This window comes from Podarcis gaigeae, assembly GCF_964106915.1.
Source record: "Podarcis gaigeae genome assembly, chromosome: 13".
Taxonomy (NCBI): domain Eukaryota; kingdom Metazoa; phylum Chordata; class Lepidosauria; order Squamata; family Lacertidae; genus Podarcis; species Podarcis gaigeae.
The window spans coordinates 43,737,672-43,761,367 of NC_139689.1; the positions used below are offsets into that span (position 1 = coordinate 43,737,672).

The following is a 23,696-nucleotide window of genomic DNA, read 5'->3' on the forward strand; positions in this document are numbered from 1 at the left end:
TTTGCCAACAGATTGAGATACAAGTCTTGTGTACTTATACAAGAAAACCTCCTGAGTTACTGGGAAGAGCAGTCCTTCTTCCTCAAGACATGTCTAGCTGCATTTAAACTTTCAGTATCCCATTTGGATGTTTTCCCCCCAAATGAAATCATGGGAAAGGTTGTGGAGGGAGGACATGAAATTCACTGCATGCTACAATTTGAAAGAGAATTTCATGAAAATATTCTACAGATAATAATAATAATTTATCATTTATACCCCACCCATCTGGCTGGGCTTCCCTAGCCACTCTGGGCGGCTTCCAACAAAATATTAAAATACTGTAATACATCAAACATTAAAAGCTTCCCTAAACAGGGCTGCCTTCAGATGTCTTCTAAAAGTCTGGTAGTTGTTGTTCTCTTTGATATCTGGTGGGAGGGCGTTCCACAGGGTGCCTGGACACAGAATTGACCTGCACCTCCATGGACAGCTGTAAGTCCAAAATGACTCCCAGGCTGTGCAGCTGGTCCTTCAGGGGCACAGTTACCCCATTCAGGACCAGGGAGTCCTCCACACCAGCCCGCCTCCTGTCCCCCCAAAACAGTACCTCTGTCAATCTCAATCTGTTAGCCGCCATCCATCCTCCAACTGCCTCCAGACACTCCAGACCAGACCACATGGTATTTAACATCTATAAAACTGGCCAAAATATATACATCTATAAAACATCTGTTGGAGACGGCAATATGAGCCACGTGTGGCGGAACTGCAAAAAAATCAGGGATTTTTGGGAAACAATATATAATGAACTTTAAAAAATGTTTAAATGTTCTTTCCCTAAGAAGCCTGGAGCCTTCCTACTTGGCATAATGACCAATGAAATTCCAAAAAGGATAAGGAAAATTTTTATATACGCAATAGCAGCAGCAAGGATTTTAATTGCTAAGGAATGGAAAGGAGATTCTACTCCCTCAAAATTAGACTGGCAGAATAAAATGTTAGAATATGCAGAGCTAGCAAGATTGACAACAAGATTCCGAGACCACACAGATCAAATATTTAATAGAGTGTGGAATATTTACAGAGAATATTTAAAAGAACATTGTAATGATCTAAACTCTTTGGCAGGCCTGGATTGATTTCTGCATGAAATAAGATAACTTTACAAAACTAACACAATCGAACAACCTAGGATAGATAAAGTTTGGTGCGCAGTTGTTATGTAATTTAGAAATCACAATGGGGGGATTGGAAGTTATGTTAGAATTCGTGATGTGTGAACTCAATCATTTCTCCTTTTTGTAACAAGTGTTGATATTGGATGGCCTTTTGTTGATTGTTGTGTATTGTTTTGCATTTGTTTTGTTTTTAAAACCAATAAAGCATTTAATAAAAAAAATAAACTTGCAGTATCCCTTTTCCCCTTTCCATAATCTTCCCTGTCGCTATACTTTGAAGCAACTTTGTGCATTGCGTTTGTTCCTGTCGGCTTTCGAACCCTCGTCCAAGTGTGAGTCAGATGAGTTGCACAGATGTGCAGAGTTGCCCCCGGGGCTGCTTGTCCCCTGTCTGATTTTGCACGCGGGAGACACACAGAGAGAGAGCCAGTGTCTTGCTTCCAGAGGCGTTCCCCTCTCTTCCCTCTGCCCTGGCTACCCATTTCAAGCTGCCTCTTTGATTTCACAACCCGGCAGACAGAAACGACTCGGAAATTGCCAATCCAAAGGCCGGCTGGGCCTTGTAAAAGTTGGAAGGGCTGCAGAGGAGAACGTTCCTCTGCTGCCAGGCAGGGTGACCCGAGGTGGCTGCCCCGAGGTTACAGGGGTCCCGGTGCCTCCAAATGGGTGTGGGAGCAAGGGAGGAGAACTGAGCCTCACTGAAGCAAAGCCCCTGGGAGCCAGGCTTGCTCCTGGATCTCATTTTTCACATGTCGGCTGCACTCTCAACCACCAGCCCTGTCAGAGGAAAGGAGGCGCTTCCTGTTATTCCGATTCAAATCTCAAGCTGGTCAGGAGGAAACAGGCAGCTGTGCTGAGAGTGGCAGGGTGTACCAAGATGGATGGCCGGTGTCTGCCCTTGCTGCTGCTCCTGGTGGTCTTTACAGGTGAGTAGCGCTTCAGAGTGGCCGTCGGGTGGGAAGCAGAAAGCTTGTGCTCAGCAGCCGAGAGGGGCTTGGGTTCTCAGAGCTGTGGAGAACAGAGATAATCTCCATCCTCAACAGGTTGTTTGCCGTAGAGAGATGGGTATCCCTTCTGAGAGTCTCCGCAGGTCAGCTAGAGTTCTCAGAGTCTTTGTCTCAGATCCTGCTTTTTGTCTGAATTCGATTTCTTAGCTCTTGTCCCGGCTCTGAGGTAGCTTCTGGACTCTCTGCGTAGAAACAGACTCACCCTTATTTCTCAGGCATTATTTATCCTGCTTTCACTCTGTCTTCCAGTGCTTTTTCTCGCCAGGTTCATCACAGTCTCAGTAGGGCTAGTCAAAAGTTATATTATGTCCCAGAGATCTAGGCAGCGCTTTTTTTCTGGGGGAGACACAGGGGTACACATACCCCTAAACATTTTGTAAATCTAAGTTTGGCCTCATTGAGGGGCAGTATTTCAATATGAGTAGGAAAATGAGAGTACCCGTAAACATTTTTTTAAGAAGAAAAAAAAGCACTGGGTCTACATAACCCCCACTGTCATTTTCTTCCCCTCTCACTCCAGCCTTGCTGGCATTTCTGACTCCCCAAATACTCAGCCCAGCCACTTTCAGGTACAGGAGCTTTGGGAGAATTTGCCCCTCTGATCTTCTCTGAGGCAAGAGGCAAGAGGCAATTTCTTTCTGTGTTATTAAATATTTGGGCGACTTCCTCCGTTTTCCAAGTTGTGGCTTACAGCGACTTCTCTAGGGAAACAGCACTCCTGTGGTGAACTGTTTTTGCAGGGCTATCTCACCTCTAGGGATTTATTATTTCTTACATTTATATCTTGCCTTTCCTCCAGGAAGCTGGAGGCAATGTGCATGGTTGTCCTCTCTCCCTGCATCTCAGCCTCATAACTAGGACTGGGGGATATATTGATAAGGTAAAGTAAAGGTAAAGGTACCCCTGCCCATACGGGCCAGTCGTGTCCGACTCTGGGGTTGCGCGCCCATCTCACTCAAGAGGCCGGGGGCCAGCGCTGTCCGGAGACACTTCCGGGTCACGTGGCCAGCGTGACAAAGCTGCATCTGGCAAGCCAGCGCAGCACACGGAAACGCCGTTTACCTTCCCGCTAGTAAGCGGTCCCTATTTATCTACTTGCACCCGGGGGTGCTTTCGAACTGCTAGGTTGGGACCGAGCAACCGGGCGCAACAGAGCGCACCCCGCCGCGGGGATTCGAACTGCCGACCTGACGATCGGCAAGTCCTAGGCACTGAGGTTTTACCCACAGCGCCACCCGCGTCCCAATATATTGATAACTAGGACTGGGGGATATATTGATATATCGCCCCAAATCAGTTTCAAGTCCATATCATGATATTGGCTTCATAATTTTTGGCCTGGCAATATATTGTGAATCATGATTTTGTGTGTGTGTGTGTGTGCATGCACCATGCAAATGTCACAATACGGGGGAAACCGCGAAGCCAGCCAATGCCTCTACATAGCTCCACCCTTATTTTAGATATTGTAATATAACAGTACAGTGGTACCTCTGGTTGCCAACGGGATCCATTCTGGAGGCCCATTCACAACCTGAAATGAATGCAACCCATGTCTGCGCATGCACAGGTCGCGATTCACCACTTCTGCGCATGCGCGTGATGTCATTTTGCACGTCTGCGCATGCGCGAGTGGTGAAACCCGGAAGTAACCCTTTTCGGTACTTCCAGGTCGCCATGGGACACAACCTGAAAGCACGCAACCTGAAGCAAATGTAACATGAGGTATGACTGTATACAGTGGTACCTCTGGTTACAAACCCCTCAGGTTACGAACACTTTGGGTTAGAGACTCTGCAAACCCGGAAGTAGTACCTCGGGTTAAGAACTTTATCTCAGGATGAGAACAAAAATCGTGTGGCCATGGTGTGGCGGTGGCAGGAGGCCCCATTAGCTAAAGTGGTGCCTCAGGTTAAGAACGGTTTCAGGTTAAGAACGGACCTCCGGAACGAATTAAGTACTTAACCAGAGGTATCACTGTATCACGCAGTTTAGCTGGTGATATATTGCGATGTTGAAAACCAGATTATCGCCCAGCCCAACTCATAACAACCCTGTGAGGTAGATTAGACTGAAACATTGTGAGTGGCCCAATGCCACCCAGTGCGTATTATGATTGAGTGGAGACCTGGATCTTCCCAATCCTTAGTCAACAGCTCTAACCACTACACCATGCAGGCTTCCTTCAAGTGCCTTCATGGGGGCATTCCTGACAGGGTTTTCGCCTGCCTGATTCAAACCAGTTCAGCTTCAGGTGGGCACCGAACATTCCTAGAATTACAGCGCTGAAGGGGTCAGATCCCTTCTTGGCCAGGTATGGCCGCCCACCCGATTCTTCTCAGAGATCAACTCACATGATCCAAACTATAGCGTGCCATAAGCAAAGCGCAGGCGGAATACAGAAAGAGGTGCATTGCAGAAAAAGTGACTATCGAGCAAATCTGCCCGGAATGGCACAAGAAAGTGATTCCAGCTATACATCACAAGGAAACGCAAGTACGCTCACAGCTCAAACAGAACCCAGTCAAGAAAATGTCGTTCCAGGCTACGTACGTACTATGCCTTTAAAGGGCATTCAAACCACAGTCTTTCCCTCAAAGAATTCTGGGCACTGTAATCCCTGAGCTACAATTCCCAGAAACCCCTGAACAAACTACAGGGCCCAGAATTCCTCAAGGGGCAAAAAAGGTGCTTTGAATGTCCAATAAAGATATTGTGTATACACAGCTACAGTCTCAAATGTGGCAGCAAGAAATTCATTTATTTAAAAGCATTTATATTGTTGCATATCAGCCCAATAGGTGCAAGACCCCAGGGGTTCCAGGCACTTACCCAGGTCTCGGATTCCTTGGAATGAGGGACAGTGGAGACTGCAGTGTCTTTCTGATATATGGTTTATTTGCACATCTATACAACCTGAGCCTATGATGAAGAGGCTCACAGCATGAACACCCCAGAGGGTCTTGCTTCCCCCTTAGCCACAGCCCTGGATTCAAGCAGAAATCAGGCCTGGCTCTCACTCTCTGGCTTCTGCCAGAAGCCTGCTTCCATCCCTGATCTGGCCTTTATTGTTCTCACTACCAGCCGGGTGAAAGAGGGGGCCCACCCATTTGCCCTCTGGCACAGAGCAGTTTCCTTTCTTATACCAATGACTTAGGGACATTACCAAGAAGCTGGCCTGGCAACTTCAACAATGGAATCAAAAGTAATTATAGAATTGTAGAGTTGGAAGGGGGCACGAGGATCATCTATGTCAGGGGTGGCCAACTCCCAGAAATCTCCATGAGACATTATCAAAAGCCTTTTTGGCATCAATTAAGACAAAGCCTGCCGCTTCCCCTGGGTTCATGTCTAAATATTCTATGGCATCTATCACCAATCTCACATTATCCTACATCCTCCTCCCAGGAGGCTGCGATCTACTTTCAGCAGTGATCTACCCCTGTTTTTCGGGAGTTCAGCTCAAAGTTGTTGAGCTTGTTTTTAGGGAGGAGAAAAGCCCCTTTTGGGAGGGGGCAGCTCAAGGTTGTTGCGCTTTTTTAGGGGGTGTTAAAGGCAAGGGACACAGGGGTAAAATCACTCACAAAAAGATTGCTGTGGATGAAAACAGCAGCACAGCTTTATCTTCCCTTCCAGAGATCAAACAACAATGGAGGGCAAAGCCAGGGGGCAGGGCAGGAGTCAGTTTTAGCAACACGAAGGAAAGGGAGCCAGAGATCGACCGCAATCTACCAAAACCTTGCTGGGCTCTACCAGTAGATTGCAATCGACGTGTTGAACATCCCTGATCTATGTCCAACTGCCTGCAATGCAGGAATATTTTGCCCAACGTGGGGTTTGAACCAATGACTATGAGAAGAGCCTCTCTTGTCCAGAGGTTGTATTATTAGCAATTTACAATGGGGTGGAAGGTTTGCAGGCTATGAAGGACTTTCTCACAAGTTTATTGACAGCTGCACGAATTATGATAGCTAGGAAGTGGAAGGGGCAAGCAGAATATAAAATGGAAGAATGGTATAAAGAGCTGTGGGATATAGCTATTAATGACAAATTAACACGTGCCATTAAGGTAAGACGGGGAATATACAGGACAAATGATTTCGAGGAGATATGGAAGGTGTTTGTAGAATCTGTACTGTTAAAATGGAAAGGGGTCAAACCATCGCAAGAGGTGTTAAAATTTTGGGAGTTTGGATAGTTACAATGGAATGGCCTCGGTGGTGGGGTGCGCATTTTTATTCTTATTTATTTATGATTATTACTTTATAATATATATATATAAATAAAGAGTCTCTGTTGCTGGATCCAGGAATTTGGAGGGACTCAGGAATATAGCCTGACACCCACCCCCCTGCAAACAAACTCACAACTATATATTGATATTTCACAAATCTCAGAGCGGTAGACATGGCCCAGTGTAAACACAACTCATTTGCAGAGTCGCCACAGTTCACATTGATTTTTGTACACGATGCCCTGTCCCTGGCTGTAGCAGTTTCTTAAACTCCAGAGGAAGTAAGTAAAGGAGGAAACCTTCCTGTTCTAGCAGGCTACAAAGCATTGGCTAAGTACATGTTCATTGGGGGAGGGAGAGCTTCAGGAAAGGGACATTTAGAAGGCAGGAAGGAGTGCTTAACTCTTTGCGTGTCGAGACCCCGCAGCCACCCCCTCATTGGAAATAACTCACACAAGGACACGGATATTAGGTTTATGTTATTGGGCAAATTTTGGCCACAACTTTATTGAAATTACAGAATGTGAGCGGTATTGGCTTAGGCATTGATTGGACCTGACTATATCTGACTCCTAGCCGCTGTGAAGGAAGTCCGGTAAGGGTAAGTCACCGGTAGGGGGAGCCCCGCCCCCAGTGGGGAGTGGGTGGCCACACAGTCCACCGCAACTCCTCCCCACTGGGAAGTGGAGCAGATTTCCCACCTTGCCAATGCTGTGCTCCAAATGGCTGGCCTGCGTGCTGGAATACCAGACATGTTTGTCCTGAACCCAGTTCCGTTCCCTCAACGGTTCCAGAGGGACTGTTCCAAAATATCCACTTGTCCCTGTTAAGTTGTGGGTTGACATAGCAGCTGACACAGCGATTTCTCCAAGTAGCTCTTTATTTTGTAAGCTGGAATAGAACTGACTGCAAACAGCTCAGCCGGCCTGCTTTTATAGGCAGCCGGCTGTCCACATTGTAGCAACAACAGCCCAGAGTTCCCGCCTAAAATAACTGACGTGGACCTGAGTGAAAACTATCTACAGACCTGAGTGAAAACTATATACAGTATCCCCCTGCTGGCCCAGGGTGAAACTTCACTACATAACAGTCCCCACTCTTCTTGCATTCCTTCTGCTCTCTCTGTCTCAGCTGCAGTGGCCATCAGGCTCGATGCTCATAATGGCACCACAGAAGCTCCTGGCAATGCCAGCGTCTCTCTCGAAGGAAGACCAAACACTACATTTCTGGGCCCCGAAATGAAGCTGAGCCTGGACGATGGTGAGATGATAGCAAAGCCCAGAAATTCTGATGCCTCTGAATATGTACAGGCCGCCTTTTCTTCCCTCTAGACACACCATGACATGCCCTTTGTTATGAGGACGCTTTGGGTCAGAACATTGGCTCCTTGAGCCCTCTTGTCTGAGAAAGGCCTTTCCTGAGGTGGGTGACCATCTCCACCCCCCCCCAGTTGTGGGAAACTGGGGCTTGTAGGAACTGGCGTCCAACAACATCTGGAAGGCCACAGGTTCCCCACTTCTGGCCTAACTTTGAAAATGAGCTGCTGAGGTCACCTCTGCTTTCAGCACCAATCCAAGAGTATCCCCGAAGTACAAACATGGCCATTTACATCTCAAAGCAGGAAACATTGTTTGGTGCACCAAAACAGGGCCGGCCCACATATGAGACAAGATGAGGCAACCGCCTCAGGCGGCAGGATTCACAGGGTCAGCACACCTCAATGTAGATCTTTATTCCCCCTTTGCTCCTGATGCATATGTTCACTCACCTCTGAATCAACGGCAGGGAGGTAGGTGGCATTTTACATTCACCTCAGGCGCCAAAACGTCTTGGGCTGGCCCTGATCCACTCTTTCTCAGGGCCCCTACATTCCCCAGAACTACTCCAACCTGAAACAATGGTCCCAGTTTGCAGTAAAAAATTTGGAACTACACCTTTTTTTCCAGTGGTTCCCATTGAACGAACCTGTGCATAGCAGCCAAATCCTAGAGACTGAGGTCCCTTTGCCCCCCATAAAATATTTGAGGGGGCTTGCGCCCCCCCCAAGTCTGTGGACATTCCCATTCAAATGGTGTGTGCGTGCTGCATCTTGTGACTGATTATGCGGGGTGCGGCTTACCTGCCCCCCAATATTTTATTCAAGTTGGCACCCCAGAACCTGCGATTCGCTTTGGGAAACCCTGCAGCCATAACTGTTTCCATACACCTGCCATTGCAAGCCACTTTGAGAAGAGACAAGTGAAAATGTTGACTCAGTGCTGTCCTGAATAATTGCTGTGCTATTTGATTTGATGAGGACGCAGGTGGCGCTGTGGGTTAAACCACAGAGCCTAGGACTTGCCGATCAGAAGGTCGGTGGTTCGAATCCCTGCGACGGGGTGAGCTCCCGTTGCTCAGACGCTGCTCCTGCCAACCTAGCAGTTCGAAAGCACATCAAAGTGCAAGTAGATAAATAGGTACCGCTCAGGCGGAAAGGTAAACGGTATTTCCGTGCGCTGCTCTGGTTCGCCAGAAGCGGCTTAGTCATGCTGGCCACATGACCCAGAAGCTGTACGCTGGCTCCCTCAGCCAATAAAGCGAGATGAGCGCTGCAACCCCAGAGTCGGTCACGACTGGACCTAATGGTCAGGGGTCCCTTTACGTTTACCTTTATTTGATTTGATAGATAAACAAATGACTGCCTAGTTTGTTTGAGGTCAGATCTGAGATGGGGGCATCCTCCTTGCCTGTGGCATGTACCTCAGAAGGCAGAATGTTGGTTATATTCTCACTCGTTGGCCCATGTGCAGATTTCTTCACAATTCCTCCTTTCCACCGTTGGATTTCAGTATCACACGACCCAGCCAGACCCCTGCTTCCTCCACCACTACCCTGACCATGCTGCATCACACACACAAAGGGCATTACTCATTATGCTTTGCTTCCCCCCCCTCTAGTTTACAGTATCCTCGTGGCAGATTGCTGGAGAGACTTTGAGAAGCAGATGGCCAACATCACAGAGGAGCACTGGTGTGAGTGGATGGTCATTAGAAGGTAATGAAGAACTGAGCTTTTCCACTGGGTGTGGGGTGGTTGAGAGACATCACGTGTGGTAAACAAAGGTTGTGCCAGTTTCTTTCGGGGGGCAAATAAGGAATATGAAATTCTGGACTTACGACGTTTAGATGTTGACTCTGCCACAATTCATAAATAAATTTTGAGATTGTCAGGGGTTCAGGAGCAGAGACACAGGAGATGGAGCAAATGGAGAGCAAGGAGGAGGAATCCGAGGGGGGTGTAGGCAGTGACAGTGGTCAGAGAGATTCCACGAGTCTCTCCAGCGAATCGGAAGATTCACAGAAAGGAGCTCCGATGGCCAGGGCAAGGGGGGTGCCAAGGGGGAAACCCCAGAAGGAAGGGGCCAGCGGGGACTCCCTGAGCAGCAGTTGGAAATCAGGACCAGCTTCCCCACCAGAGCGCAGTGGGGGGGAGGAGTCCCAGGCATCGGGACCACTGTTCTCACCACCAGAGAGAGGAGATGAGTCAGGATTGACCACGCCTCCATCGGAGAGCGGGGAAACGGTCAAGAGGAAAGTCGCAGGCTGGGCGCGCGCGCCAAGTTCAAATGTACAGGCGAGCGGCACAGCAGGTAGCCCGGATAGGGAGCCAGGTCCTAAAGCCCGCCGGAAGGAAGGGCAAGACTCAGGAGGGTCAGCGTCAGAAGAGTCCAGGAAGGAGGAAACCCCAGGGGGCAGAAGGACCCAGAGGAGGAAGGAACAGCGCAGGAGGTGGAGCCGGGCTAGGATCTTAAACTGGTGCGGAAGGGATAGTGACTCAGAGGGGACTTCGCCGATCTAGAGTCAAGACGTAGGGCTGCACGCTCTAGGGTTTGAAATGGAAACTAAACTTCAATAAAGACTTTTGTACATTACATCAACCGGGCGTTGGTCCTCTGTGAGCTGGGACCTAGAGGCAGCTCTGACAGAGATGTATCGATAACAGTCTTAAGACCAAAATCAAATGTTACATGCTGTTTATCTGAACAGCAATAATAATAATAATAATAATGATCATGATGATGATGATGATGATAGGGATGCTATTTAGACTGTAGTCTAAACCACTGAGCCTCTTGGGCTTGCTGATCAGAAGGTTGGCGGTTCAAATCCCTGTGACGGGGTGAGCTCCCATTGCTCTGCCCCAGCTCCTGCCAACCTAGCAGTTCAAAAGCATGCCAGTGCAAGTAGATAAATAGGTACCGCTTTGGCGGGAAGGTAAACGGCGTTTCCGTGCACTCTGGTTTCCGTCACGGTGTCCCGTTGCGCCAAAAGTGGTTTAGTCATGCTGGCCACATGACAGGTCTTCAGCAAGAGAACTCATTCAAAAAGAGGGCAGCCCTTCTAATAGATGACTGACCCCTGTAGAGTCAGACACATGACCACCCCAAATGCAGAATGTGGCTCAAAATCCTTCTGCAATGCGCAAGGTTTCTACAGCAGTGAAGCTGGTGAGAAATGTGGGCAGATATTTTACTAAGAAGTTTTTAACAACTATTATTATTATTATTATTATTATTATTATTATTATTATTACCCCACCCATCTGGCTGTATTTCCCTAGCCACTCTGGGTGGCTCCCAACAGAACACCAGTACAGTGATACCCCGCAAGACGAACGCCTCGCAAGACAGAAAACCCGCTAGACGAAAGGGTTTTGGAGGCACTTCGCAAAACGAATTTCCCTATGGGCTTGCTTCGCAAGATGAAAATGTCTTGCGAGTTCCTGCGGGTTTTTTCCCCTTTCCCCCCCTTTTCCTAAGCCGCTAAGCCGCTTATCAGCTGATCCGCTGATAAGCCGCTTAACAGCTGATCGCTAAAAGCCACTAAACCGCTAATAGCGCTAATCCGCTAAGCTGTCAATGGGCTTGCTTCGCAAGACGAAAAAAACGCTATATGAAGAGCCTCACAGAACGGATTAATTTCGTCTTGCGAGGCACCACTGTAACAGTAATAAAAAAGCAACAACACCAAACATTAAAAACTTCCTCAAACAGGGCTGTCTTCATATATCTTCTAAAAGTCTGGTAGTTGTTGTTCTCTTTGACATCTGGTGGGAGGGCGTTCCACAGGGCGGGCGCCACTACCGAGAAGGCCCTCTGCCTGATTTCCTGTAACTTGACTTCTCGCAGTGAGGGAACCTCCAAAAGGCCCTCGGCGCTGGACCTCAGTGTCCAGGCTGAACACTGGGGGTGGAGACGCACCTTCAGGTATACTTTCATTGAGATTTTCACGACACAATAAGAGAAAAACAGACTAATCTACAAGAAATAATAGAAAGGGAACTAAATGAAGAAGAAAAGAGAAAGAAAACTACACCAGTCCTCTCTCACTGCGGCATCTTAACTTTTATCCCATGCAGAAACAGGTGAGCCCTCCTAGCACTCACCTGGGATCCTTCTTCTCCTCACAGCCTCTCACCTGTGAGGTCTCCCTTTCCCCGCCTTTCACACAGGGCCCTTCCACCTGTGAAGGCAGACATTTTAATAGCCACTTAGAAAGGTTGTAAAGGTAAAGGGACCCCTGACCATTGGGTCCAGTCGTGGCCGACTCTGGGGTTGCAGCGTTCACCTCGCTTTATTGGCCGAGGGAGCCGACGTACAGCTTCCAGGTCATGTGGCCAACATGACTAAGCCGCTTCTGGCGAACCAGAGCAGTGCATGGAAATGCCGTTTACCTTCCCACCGGAGTGGTACCTATTTATCTACTTGGACTTTGACATGCTTTCGAAGTGCTAGGTTGGCAGGAGCAGGGACCGAGCAACGGGAGCTCACCCCGTCGCGGGGATTCGAACTGCCAACCTTCTGATCGGCAAGTCCTAGGCTTTGTGGTTTAACCCACAGCACCACCCTTTAGAACAGTGTTTCCCAACCTTGGGTCTCCAGCTGTTTTTGGACTACAACTCCCATCATCCCTTGCTAGCAAGACCAATGGTCAGGGATGATGGGAATTGTAGTCCGAAAAAAGAGCTGGAGACCCAAGGTTGGGAAACACTGCTTTAGAAAGGTTATAGTGCAAGGTTTTTTTCCTGAGGGTTAAGAGCCAGCTTCCCCCAGTTTCTACTGTATCTAATGCTCCAACACCTGAATTCCTCCCTCTGTTGATCAACTCCACAGGCCATACAATGAATTGCGGGAGTGCCTGGAAAAATGGGCAGAACGTCTGAAGTACGGTTACCCCAACACGTTGGCTCACAACTACATCACGTATGGCCACAGGATGTACTTCCTCAACTGCAGCGTGCGCAACGCCCTGCAGGACCCCCCGGATGACATTTTACTGCCTCTGATCATCACCCCGATCTGCCTCATCCCTTTCTTGGTAACCCTGGTTGTTCTGAAGAGCAAGGATGGCGAAATGAAATTCTGAGTCCCCGGCCTTCGAGTAGCCGGGGTCCCTGTGGTCCAGCGGCTTGCAACGCCGTCAACGATCCTCCTCCCTTGCTTCCCATGGGATCGGGCCCTTCTACTCTGACAACACACCCTGGGATGAGCCAGACTGAATCTGGAGACTTTGAACAGGGAAAGTATTGGGGCATTTTACTAACTAACGGGAGGAGGCACAGAAGGGAAAACCCCTGAACCTTTCGTCATTGAAGCAAACGCCCGCTGCACGTCTGCAGCTGACATAAGCAGCTCCCGCCCCCCCAGATCTTTATTGAAACTTAACATATATACATAATAACCAAAATCCCCAGTGATTCCCTCACATAAAATATAATATCTAAATTACAACAGCTGCATAATTATGCACCATCCACCCACCCTCTTCTTCCCCCCACAGCAATTCGACTTCTTTATATTTCTTTCTACCTTTTTTCCTTGCATTCTGTAATAAATTATTTTTGTTAAATTCTGATTTTTCCTCCTTTCTTTCTTTGTTTTGTTATTGCTTACATTTTTTATTCTAAGCCTATTAACACGTCATTTTTAGAACACTATTTTGACATATAATCTTCGAAATACTTCCACTCCATTCTTAACTTCTGATTCGATTGATATCTTATAACTGAAGTTATTTTTGCCCATTCTATATACTCACTTAATTTACAAATCCATTCTTCCTTTGTTGGTATGTCCTGAGATTTCCATTTAGTAGCAATCACTACCCTGGCAGCTGTTGTTGCATATAAAAAGATTTATTTTTTCCCGTATGTGGTATGTCTTTGCCCACCAAGCCTAACAGATAAGCTTCGGGATTTTTAATGGGGCCTAACTGTCTTAGCTTCTGGGAATTGTAGTGCCTACTGCTGAAAATCTTCAGTGAGAATGTCCTAGGTGCTTGACAGAATTGGTTTCCGGATGGTTTTCTCTGGTCATCTGCTGGGAATTCTTTAGCTGTGATTCTGCATTTCAGGGGGTTGGACTAGATGACCCTTGGGGTCCCAACTCTACAATTCTGTGATAAACCATGACAGTTAAAAGATTATACAATAGATGCGAGCAGACCAAGTTAGGCCTCCTCCTTTTACGTAGCAAAGCCTCCTCCCCTCTCTGCTGCTCTCGAAGTGAATGAAGTTTCTATTGATGCCATAAACCAATAAAGTTGTGTATTTACATACAAGATATGGGTTCAGGGTCCTTCTTCTCCCTCCCTTATTTATTAGATCGACACCGTTGCAGCATTTCTACGGCAGCCGCAAGGCTCTGTGCTCAGTGCTACCAAACCAGTCGCGCTCCCATAAATTTGCCTTTGCGCGCCTAAAGCCAGAATCACATACAGTCTTTTTTATGCTTTATTGATTTTAAAAACAAAACAAGTCAACAAAAACAATCCGAAATCGATCCATATTACAAAAAAAGAAGATTTAGATTCATATATAACTAATTCCAACATGACTTCCAATCACCCCATTGTGGTTCCTAAATTCCATTTCTGACTGTGCACTTTCATTTATCTCTCCTCAGTTATTTCAGTTGTACAGTGGTACCTCAGGTTACATACGCTTCAGGTTACATACGCTTCAGGTTACACACTCTGCTAACCCAGAAATAGTACCTCAGCTTAAGAACTTTGCTTCAGGATGAGAACAGAAATAGTGCTCTGGCAGCGTGGCGGCAGCAGGAGGCCCCATTAGCTAAAGTGGCCCTTCAGGTTAAGAACAGTTTCAGGTTAAGAACAGACCTCTGGAACGAATTAAGTACTTAACCTGACATAACACTGTATTGGTTTTGTGAAATACTCTTATTTCATGCAGAAGTCAATCCACAAAACCGCATATCGTCACAACACATTGGATTCAACGGCAGGTGGGATGGCTGAAGTCTTTTTTCCCCATGATGCCCACCCTCTTTTTATTTATTTATTTTTTTGTGAAGTGTGTACAACTGAATGTACACATTAAATATGTGTATGTTGTGGACTCTATTTATCATCTGTCTGTCTGTCTGTCTGTCTCTCTTTGTGTCCATCTGTCTATCTACACACACACACACACACACACACACACACACACACACACAAAGTTGACAAAGTAAACCAGGAAGTTTTCTCCCTTCATCACCACTAGCTATATTGCAAATGTTTCCACTCAGGGCCTCCATGTTCATATGCTCCTCTCAGTGTGTGCATAATAGGAGGGAGGAACGCACACATTGAAACTGCCTTTCCAGACTCTCTGCTCCCTTTGTCTTCCAGCGGACGGGTGGTCTTTTCCTTCCTTCCTTCCTCACTGGGGCATGGAATCATATCGGCTTGTTTCACTGCCCGCCCCAACAGTATGGATGCCGAGGGAAATTGCACAATCAGCCGTGCGAGAAAAAGAAAACAAACCACCACTGTGGAGAGGAGGGGAGACGGGTCACGATTCATCTCCCTCCCAAGAGCACCCTGAAAGTGCAAACAGAAACACCGTACATTTAAAGCATCCTTCCTGGGAACTGTAGCTTGTTAAAGGTGATGGGAATTGCAGTTCTGTGAGGGCTTGTCACAGGAAACTCCCCCCGAATCATTCAGTTTGTACAAACGTCACACACACACACTCACACACGACATACGCTACGCTTCTGTTATAAATTCATAGAAAATCAACCATACATCGGATCTGCACCGTTCCACTTTTATTTTACTCCATGAAGGAAGGACTACAAAATGGGGGAGGTTTGATACAGGGCAGCCATAATGCTTTGAGCATACCAGCACATACACAGGAGGCCCTGCCCAGTTCCTATGCCAACCCTGATGGTCCTAGACAGAAGACCATCAAGGTCACAAAGAACTTGCATATAGGAGTGGATTCAGCACGGACTGGAACAAAGGACAATGATCAGCTCTTCCCTCTGGGGGCAGGAAACTGCAAACTCCCCTTTGTCACCTGGACTCATGGGGAGGGGGAAAGGGGGAACCAGCCAGGTGACAAGATACTCGGGTTACCGCCACAACTCCTCCCTCAACCCCTCCTTTTTGTGATGTAGTCTTAGGGGTGTAGTTTGGGGGATTAGTAACTAATAAAAGTTGGGGTCTTCTTTTGTCCTGGGCTTCCATTTTGCTTCATCTTGTTGCGGGTGGGAGTCGCGACAGTATCCCATAAAGGCCAAGCCTACAGGCTGCTGTTTTACTCCAAGTTATCCTGGTTGGTGTCTTTGATTTTGTCCAAGGGAGCCCTCAGATTACTCTGTTAACAGGCTAAACTACAGACCACACAATTATTTTTCCCCTCTCTTTTTGGGGGGGCAGGGGAAAGGGGGAGATGTATGATGTGCACTGAGCCTTGGAGGGAATTGAGTAAGCGCTGACAGAATGTGACAATGAAAGGTGGAGCACCATAGGAACTGAAAGGAGGGGAGACATTTCTCTAAAATTACACTCGGTCATTTGGTAGGGATGACTGTCGTTTGTTAGGAGCGTTGTGGGAGCTTTGCAATAGGCGACTGTGAAAGTTGGAAGAGACACACCGACTGTCGGGAACAGGGAATCTCCCCAGCCACGAAATATCGTGCTCATACAAGTCGACAAGCCCGCATCAGTTTAAGGAAATATATATCAATTTCCGACCATATGGGTGCAGAATCCTTCTCAGTCTGAAGGTCACATTCTATTCTGGGTAGTGTTTTGAGGGCCACAGCCCAGTGGGGAGCAGGGCCTGGTACAAAAGTGGGTGGAGTAATATTTTTTTAATTTATAATAATAATGTAATAATAATTATTTATTATTTATACCCCGCCCATCTGGCTGAGCTTCCCCAACCACTCTGAGCCACTTCCAACAAAATATTATTAGTAATACTAATAAAAAAGCAATAAAACATCAAACATTAAAACCTCCTTAAATTTATCTTTATACAGTAGACTTCTTTCTTTCTTTCTTTCTTTCTTTCTTTCTTTCTTTCTTTCTACGTTTATTTAGTTTTCCGAAATTTACATACTTTACCATCAACATTACATTTAATTTATCCATTGACTTACCATTCCACCCCCACTGTTCTATGTTTATCCTTTAATGCTGAATATTTTAACTTACAACACTCCATGTACTGTATACATCATGAGCTATTAGCCTGAATGTCTTTCTACTGTTCCTCACATCTCATTTTGAGCGCCTGCGCATGTGCGAACGGCGAAACCTGGAAGTAACGCGTTCCATTACTTCCGGGTCGCCACAGAGCGCAACTCGAAAACACTCAACTCAAAGCTACTTCAACCTGAGGTATGACTGTACAGTCGTACCTCAGAAGTCGAATGGAATCCATTCCAGAAATCCGTTTGACTTCCAAAACATTCAGAAAACAAAGCGCAGCCAATCGGAAGCCGCGGAAGCCCCATAGACGTACGGCTTCCAAAAGTACGTTCGAAAACCAGAACACTCACTTCCAGTTTTCGATCGTTTGGGAGCCGGAACGTTTGACTCCCAAGGTGTTCGGGAGCCGAGGTACGACTGTAGAGAGTTAACCCCAACTTTGAACTGCTGGCTGCCTCTTTGACACAAGGACTGTCACTCAGTCGCTCTAGCAGATGACGCTGATGCTCCTGGTCTTTTTTTTTAAAAATGATCTGCAGTCCTCCCTCCCCGGTTCCTGCTCCACCACAGCACTTCTGAGTCACAACAGTGTGTTTTATTACATGGGCAGAAATACACTAGAAAGCGCCCTTGATCTAATACTTTTCCTGCCTCTATGGGTAACAAACAACATGGAAATAGATGGAATTGGTGAAAGCAACAGCACCCTCTGGTGCCCCCAAAATACATTTATAGGTTGTTTTTCCCTGCTCAATCTGGTTCAGAGTTCTCAAAGGTTGTGGTTTTGTCGTCAAGACTTTCAAACAGGGCAGCCCACAGCTACCTGCTTTCTGTAGGGGTCTCCTGTGTCATTCTCATAGCGCTGATGGTCCTGCTTTTCACAGGCTGGTGGGGTGATGGTTTACTGGTCATGTAATCACAGCACCTTGCATCAAGCCAGAGCACCCTTTGCATTTGTTTGCAAATAAGCATGTGAGGTTGGAGTATTATTCTTCCACTTAAATGGTCCTGCAATCAAGCAAGATGCATTGTTACTAGAAAAGTGGATTTTGGAGCCAGTTCCACGACAAAGTGGCGATCGATTTATTGAAGAGAAGACCCTTCTTTTGGCTGTCCGTTCTTTTGTGTTCTTTTCTCAGTTAAGTGCTTGGCTGAGTCTATCACATGGAGCTGTCCTTCCTAATATACTCTACAGAGTAAGTGCGGCACGTGTGGATCTTCAGGGGACATTTTCCCAGACCCCAACTGAGCATTTTTCCTCTGTTCCCAATGTTTCTCACAACGTGGCCTTGAAAGTCAGTGTCCAGTCTTTGCCTAGGCAATCTAACTATCCAGTCCTGACCTGAACAATAGGATTCGGATGCAGCAGTCTGATTGGTCCTAGAACAATAGGATTCAGATGCAGCAATCTGATTGGTCCTAGAACAATAGGATTCAGTCTGATTGGTCCTAGAACAATAGGATTCAGATGCAGCAGTCTGATTGGTCCTAGAACAATAGGATTCAGTCTGATTGGTCCTAGAACAATAGGATTCAGAGGCAGCAGTCTGATTGGTCCTAGAACAATAGGATCCAGAATGCAGCAGTCTGACTGGTCCACAGGAGCCACCCAATCCAGCTCCAGATGGAAGGGAATCCGCAACCTGATTGGCCTACAGGATAATCCCGGCATTAGCCAATCACGTGGGGCCCATTGTGTAAATAATGTATATAAAGCAGACATTCTGGGAGAACTTCCATTCCTCCTCACCACAATGAACTGAATAAAGAGCATGAAATCCGAGTATATTTCATGCACTGTGATTCCATCAAGGCAGAGCAATGCACAGTGTGCTTGTGGCAGACTAATGAGGACTGAAGGAAATATGTGAGGTTGTCGCTGTCTCTTCAGCCAAGAACCACCTGCAACAGAACAACTAGACAAGGAGAACTGAAATGAGAGATTTCCCGCTGTGGCATTCGTACGGAGCCCCCGGTCGTCTCACAGACTATTGACCCGTACACCACTAATCTGCTGCCACCAACCAGGTCCTCCCTGGTAAAATCACTTCAGTTTCAGTCAGCTTTTCAATTCATAAAGAAGAGTGTATTTTATTTCAGAGTTAAAACAAAACTATTACAGCATTCCAAACAGTGTTCCTCTTTACTTTCTTAGTCTTATGTTCCTCTCTCTATCTCTGCTACCACACTCACGGACCAACTGCCCTAACTGTCTCTCTATTACCAACTGCCTTTCCCAATCAGCCAACCCACTCAAAAGCCAACCCACTACCCACCCACAACTCCCAGTGAACTAACTCCAGAACTCCTCTCAGAACTAGTTTTATAGACCCACTGACTCCACCCCCTGGGTCCTGTCTGTGCATCCTATTTAACTATTTCCCCTCCAGCACTCTCTCATATATGGTAACGTCACACCCGCTACCGTTAGAGCTGCCCAATAGGACCCTCTTCCTACGCACTACCTTAACAGAAAGGAGGGCTGCTCTAAATCTTCTTCCCTATGATTCCCCCTTGGCTGAGCAGGAATCTCTAGCCACAGGAGGCCACACATATTTTTCAAACCCAGGAATCAAGCTCCAGGATGCCGGAATATAATTTTGTACCGGTGACTACAACTCCCATCAGCCCTAGCTTTCGTTATGGCCAACGGCCAGGAATAATGGGAATTGTAGTCCAACAAATTCTGGCAGGTTCCCTATCCCTGATTTAGCTAATGCGCAGACAGCAGCTATGCCTGGGGCAAGATTTAGAATGATAGTGCCTGGAGCAGCTAGGATGGTTCGAGCAAGTTAGACATCTTGCTCAAAGTCATCTGTGAGAATGTTGCTTGGGAAAAGCCACTAGTTCAGGTAAGGATTTGCTGTTTTGAAAATATCTCGTTCCAGCTCTTTTGGCACACATAAGCCAATCAAGTGAACAAAGGATGGAAAATAGCCTGGGTAAAGGAGTATTGGGAAATGATCCATAATGAATTGAAGAAAATGTTTTAAAGTACTGTCCAAAAACCCCCAAAGTCCTTTCTGTTGGGGATAATTCAGACTGACTGTCAAAAAAGGTTATTTATGTATGCTACTATGCGGCCCGTGTTTTGTTAGTGCAAAAATGGAAAACGAGCGAGATCCCAACGAAAGAAGAATGGCAACTCAAGTTGACAGAATATGTGCAGCTTGCGGACTTAACACATAGAATAAGAGTACAAGAAAAACATACATTTAGAGAAGATTGGAAAACATTTATTGAATATGTGGGAAATAATTGTGTACAGCTGACGACGCTGGCAGCATTAAGACAAATTCAACAGTGTAAACAAGTTTTGATGGATGCAATAATGGAACACTGAATGCTATAGTTTTTGTATAATATGCAGGGATTTATTATATGGTTTATGAGGTCCAGCTCCGAGGGCCTTCTGGCGGTTCCCTCGCTGCGAGAAGCCAAGTTACAGGGAACCAGGCAGAGGGCCTTTTCGGTAGTGGCACCCGCCCTGTGGAACGCCCTCCCAGCAGATGTCAAAGAGAAAAACAACTACCAGACTTTTAGAAGACATCTGAAGGCAGCCCTGTTTAGGGAAGCTTTTAATGTTTGACGGACTATTGTATTTTAATATTCTGTTGGAGCCTCCCAGAGTAGCTGGGGAAACCCAGACAGATGGGTGGGGTATAAATAATAAACTAGTAGTAGGAGTAGGAGTAGTAAAATAAAGTATGCAAAGAGAAGAATGGAAGTCATTGATATTTCAAGGATGTAAAATGAGTATTTTAAATTGCAAAACAGAAATAAATAAATAAATAAATAAATAAATAAATAAATGTGTGTGTGTGTGTGTGTGTGTGTGTGAGAGAGAGAGAGAGAGAGAGAATAGCCTCTCCTGTTGGTTACCGTATTTTTTGCTCTATAGGACGCACCTGGCCATAGGAAGCACCTTGTTTTAGAGGGGGAGAACAAGAAAAAAACATTCTCCCCCTCTTTGCTCAGCGCCCCTTCAGCGAAGCGGCAGGAGAAACGGGGGCCCTTCCATTTCTCTTCCCGCTTCGCTGAAGGGGCACTGCGCAGCTCTCCCTCTCTGCTGAAGCCAGGAGAGTCTTGCTCTCCTGGCTTCAGCAAAAGGAACCTGAAGCCTTCGGAGCGCAGCGCGAGTTGACCCCGCTGCACTCCAAAGGCTTCAGGCGGCTATCCCTGAAGCCTGGAGAACAAGAGGGGTCGGTGCGTACCGACCCCTCTCGCTCTCCAGGCTTCAGCAAAAGCAACGCATTAGAAGTACTGGCGTGCGGTTCAGCAAAGGGATGGGTGCAAATGTCAGTAAAGGAGGACAGGAGACAAAAACAATTGGAAAATGATGGGACTGCTGTGAAACTCACACCCAAGGCTAAGGAATGGGAATAAACTTGGTTCCAAAGTTTCACTTCCCTTAACAGCTATTATTTACTCAACTGGAAGCCGAATTACTTGGAGACATTAATTGGCTGCGGCCCAGGCGTTTTGCCACAACACAAAGGAAACCGCTCTCGACACACTGAGGAATGGGCCTCACCCTGTTCCTCTTTCGTTGGGCAATTATCATCAAGCAGTGTATCATTTGTGACGCAGCTCGAGACACAGTCCTGGGCTATGAATAGCATATGAGCAATATCTAGGACCCTGCCCATTGCAACCAGGAGATAAGCATGGAATCCGCTTCCCGAATCTCTACCCATAGGCCCATCCTATGTGGCATGATCCAAGCAACCTGCCATCTCCCTAGGCCAGCCCAACCTTGAGGGCGCAAGCACATCCAGGCATGTCACCCCACAATTCTGCTTTGATCGCAAATGTTGGGGCATCAAATCAACAGTCCATCCAGGATGCCCTGGGAAATTAACCCATAGGCTAGCCTTTGCTGTTTTCTCCCCAGCTGCTACTTAGGGGTCATAGAATCATAGAATCATAGAGTTGGAAGAGACCACAAGGGCCATCGAGTCCAACCCCCTGCCAAGCAGGAAACACCATCAGAGCACTCCTGACATATGGTTGTCAAGCCTCTGCTTAAAGACCTCCAAAGAAGGAGACTCCACCACACTCCTTGGCAGCAAATTCCACTGTCGGACAGCTCTTACTGTCAGGACGTTCTTCCTAATGTTTAGGTGGAATCTTCTTTCTTGTAGTTTGGATCCATTGCTCCGTGTCCGCTTCTCTGGAGCAGCAGAAAACAACCTTTCTCCCTCCTCTATGTGACATCCTTTTATATATTTGAACATGGCTATCATATCACCCCTTAACCTCCTCTTCTCCAGGCTAAACATGCCCAGCTCCCTTAGCCGTTCCTCATAAGGCATCGTTTCCAGGCCTTTGACCATTTTGGTTGCCCTCCTCCGGACACGTGCCAGTTTGTCAGTGTCCTTCTTGAACTGTGGTGCCCAGAACTGGACACAGTACTCCAGGTGAGGTCTGACCAGAGCAGAATACAGTGGCACTATTACTTCCCTTGATCTAGATGCTATACTCCTATTGATGCAGCCCAGAATTGCATTGGCTCGTGTCATAGCTCAGTGACAGAGCATGTGCCTTGCCAGCAGAAGATTCGGTTTCCGGCATCTCCAGGTAGAGCTAGGAGAAATCCCTGTCTGAAATCCTGGAGAGCTTCTGTCAGTTACTGCAGACAATGCTGGGCAAAATGGACTAATGGTCTGACTTAGTATATGTGGTTGTTGTTGTTGTTGTTGTTTAGTCATTTGGTCGTGTCCGACTCTTTGTGACCCCATGGACCAGAGCACGCCAGGCACTCCTGTCTTCCACTCCCTCCCGCAGTTTGGTCAAACTCATGCTGGTAGCTTCGAGAACGCTGTCCAAGCATCTCGTCCTCTGTCGTCCCCTTCTCCTTGTGCCCTCCATCTTTCGCAACATCAGGGTCTTTTCCAGGAAGTCTTCTCTTCTCATGAGGTGGCCAAAGTCTTGGAGCCTCAGCTTCAGGATCTGTCCTTCCAGTGAGCACTCAGGGCTAATTTCCTTAAGAATGGATAGGTTTGATCTTCTTGCAGTCCACGGGACTCTCAAGAGTGATCTTCAGGCAGCCCACGGCCTGGGCAGGCCGGATCTTCCTGTTTTATACTTGCTGGGATTGACAAGGCATCTGACGCTCACCTGAATCTCAAAGCTCTCCTGAGGAGTGCTTTTGGTCTGCCCACCAGATACCAGGCACTCTACTATTCAAATTAGGCCCCAGTGTTTTTGTTACAATCCCCTTTTCAATCAAGTAACCAATTTTAATCTAGAATTTAAATTCTCAAAACTTTGTTATTTGTTAATTTGAGCAAGTAAACTACTGCTCTCACTTCATTACAAACAGTATTTCTACCTGCAACACACTTGGGCAAACCTGTTCCTCTTCCTTTTACAGATATTTTATTGCCATTTGCAACTGTAGCTGCCTCTGATTTAGTTATCATTTAACACTTGGGGAAAATAAATTAGCATCACACGTCTTGTGCATGGAAGTTGCCGAACCAATTAACCAACTAGAAGGATTACTGTTAATAGTACCAGTTTTCCTATAACTTGATATTGCTAGATAGTTTTGATGAACTGCAAAAGCATTTTTAGTTTGCTTTCTGTTGCCACCCTGGAACTGTTCTTTATTAGTGCCACTTTGTTTTGTACGATTCCTTGCAAATGAAGGAAAACAACTTTTCTGCTTGTATATGTTGATAATATAATTTTGGTTACTGAGGACAAACAAGATTGTACAAAAACAAGATTGGGTGCAGGCCTGGCCAGGACATAAGCATCCTGACTGTGGCAAAGGTGACCTATGTTCTTGCTTGCTTGA

General features: G+C 46.7%; 1 protein-coding gene and 1 long non-coding RNA gene across 3 annotated transcripts in view; one reads left to right on the top strand and one right to left on the bottom strand.

Moving 5' to 3' along the window:
* The window catches only part of LOC310830278, a 73,469-nt gene extending 57,581 nt beyond the window's left edge, over positions 1 to 15,888 (bottom strand). Inside the window, exons 1-2 of one of the 2 annotated variants that reach the window (XR_014557525.1) lie at positions 15,756 to 15,829; positions 13,122 to 15,559 (exon numbers count right to left, since the gene is read on the bottom strand). This is a non-coding gene — a long non-coding RNA (uncharacterized lncRNA). Of the gene's footprint in view, positions 1 to 13,084; positions 15,560 to 15,755 lie in introns of those variants that run through there. The other variant, XR_014557526.1, reaches the window with a different exon arrangement.
* Positions 1,644 to 13,999, top strand: RAMP2 (receptor activity modifying protein 2). Its single transcript, XM_083709974.1, has 4 exons — positions 1,644 to 2,086; positions 7,539 to 7,661; positions 9,338 to 9,434; positions 12,553 to 13,999. The coding sequence occupies exons 1-4, from the start codon at positions 2,038 to 2,040 to the stop codon at positions 12,803 to 12,805; spliced, it is 522 nt and encodes a 173-aa protein (XP_083566100.1). The 5' UTR covers positions 1,644 to 2,037; the 3' UTR covers positions 12,806 to 13,999.
* Positions 15,889 to 23,696: the final 7,808 nt, after the last annotated feature.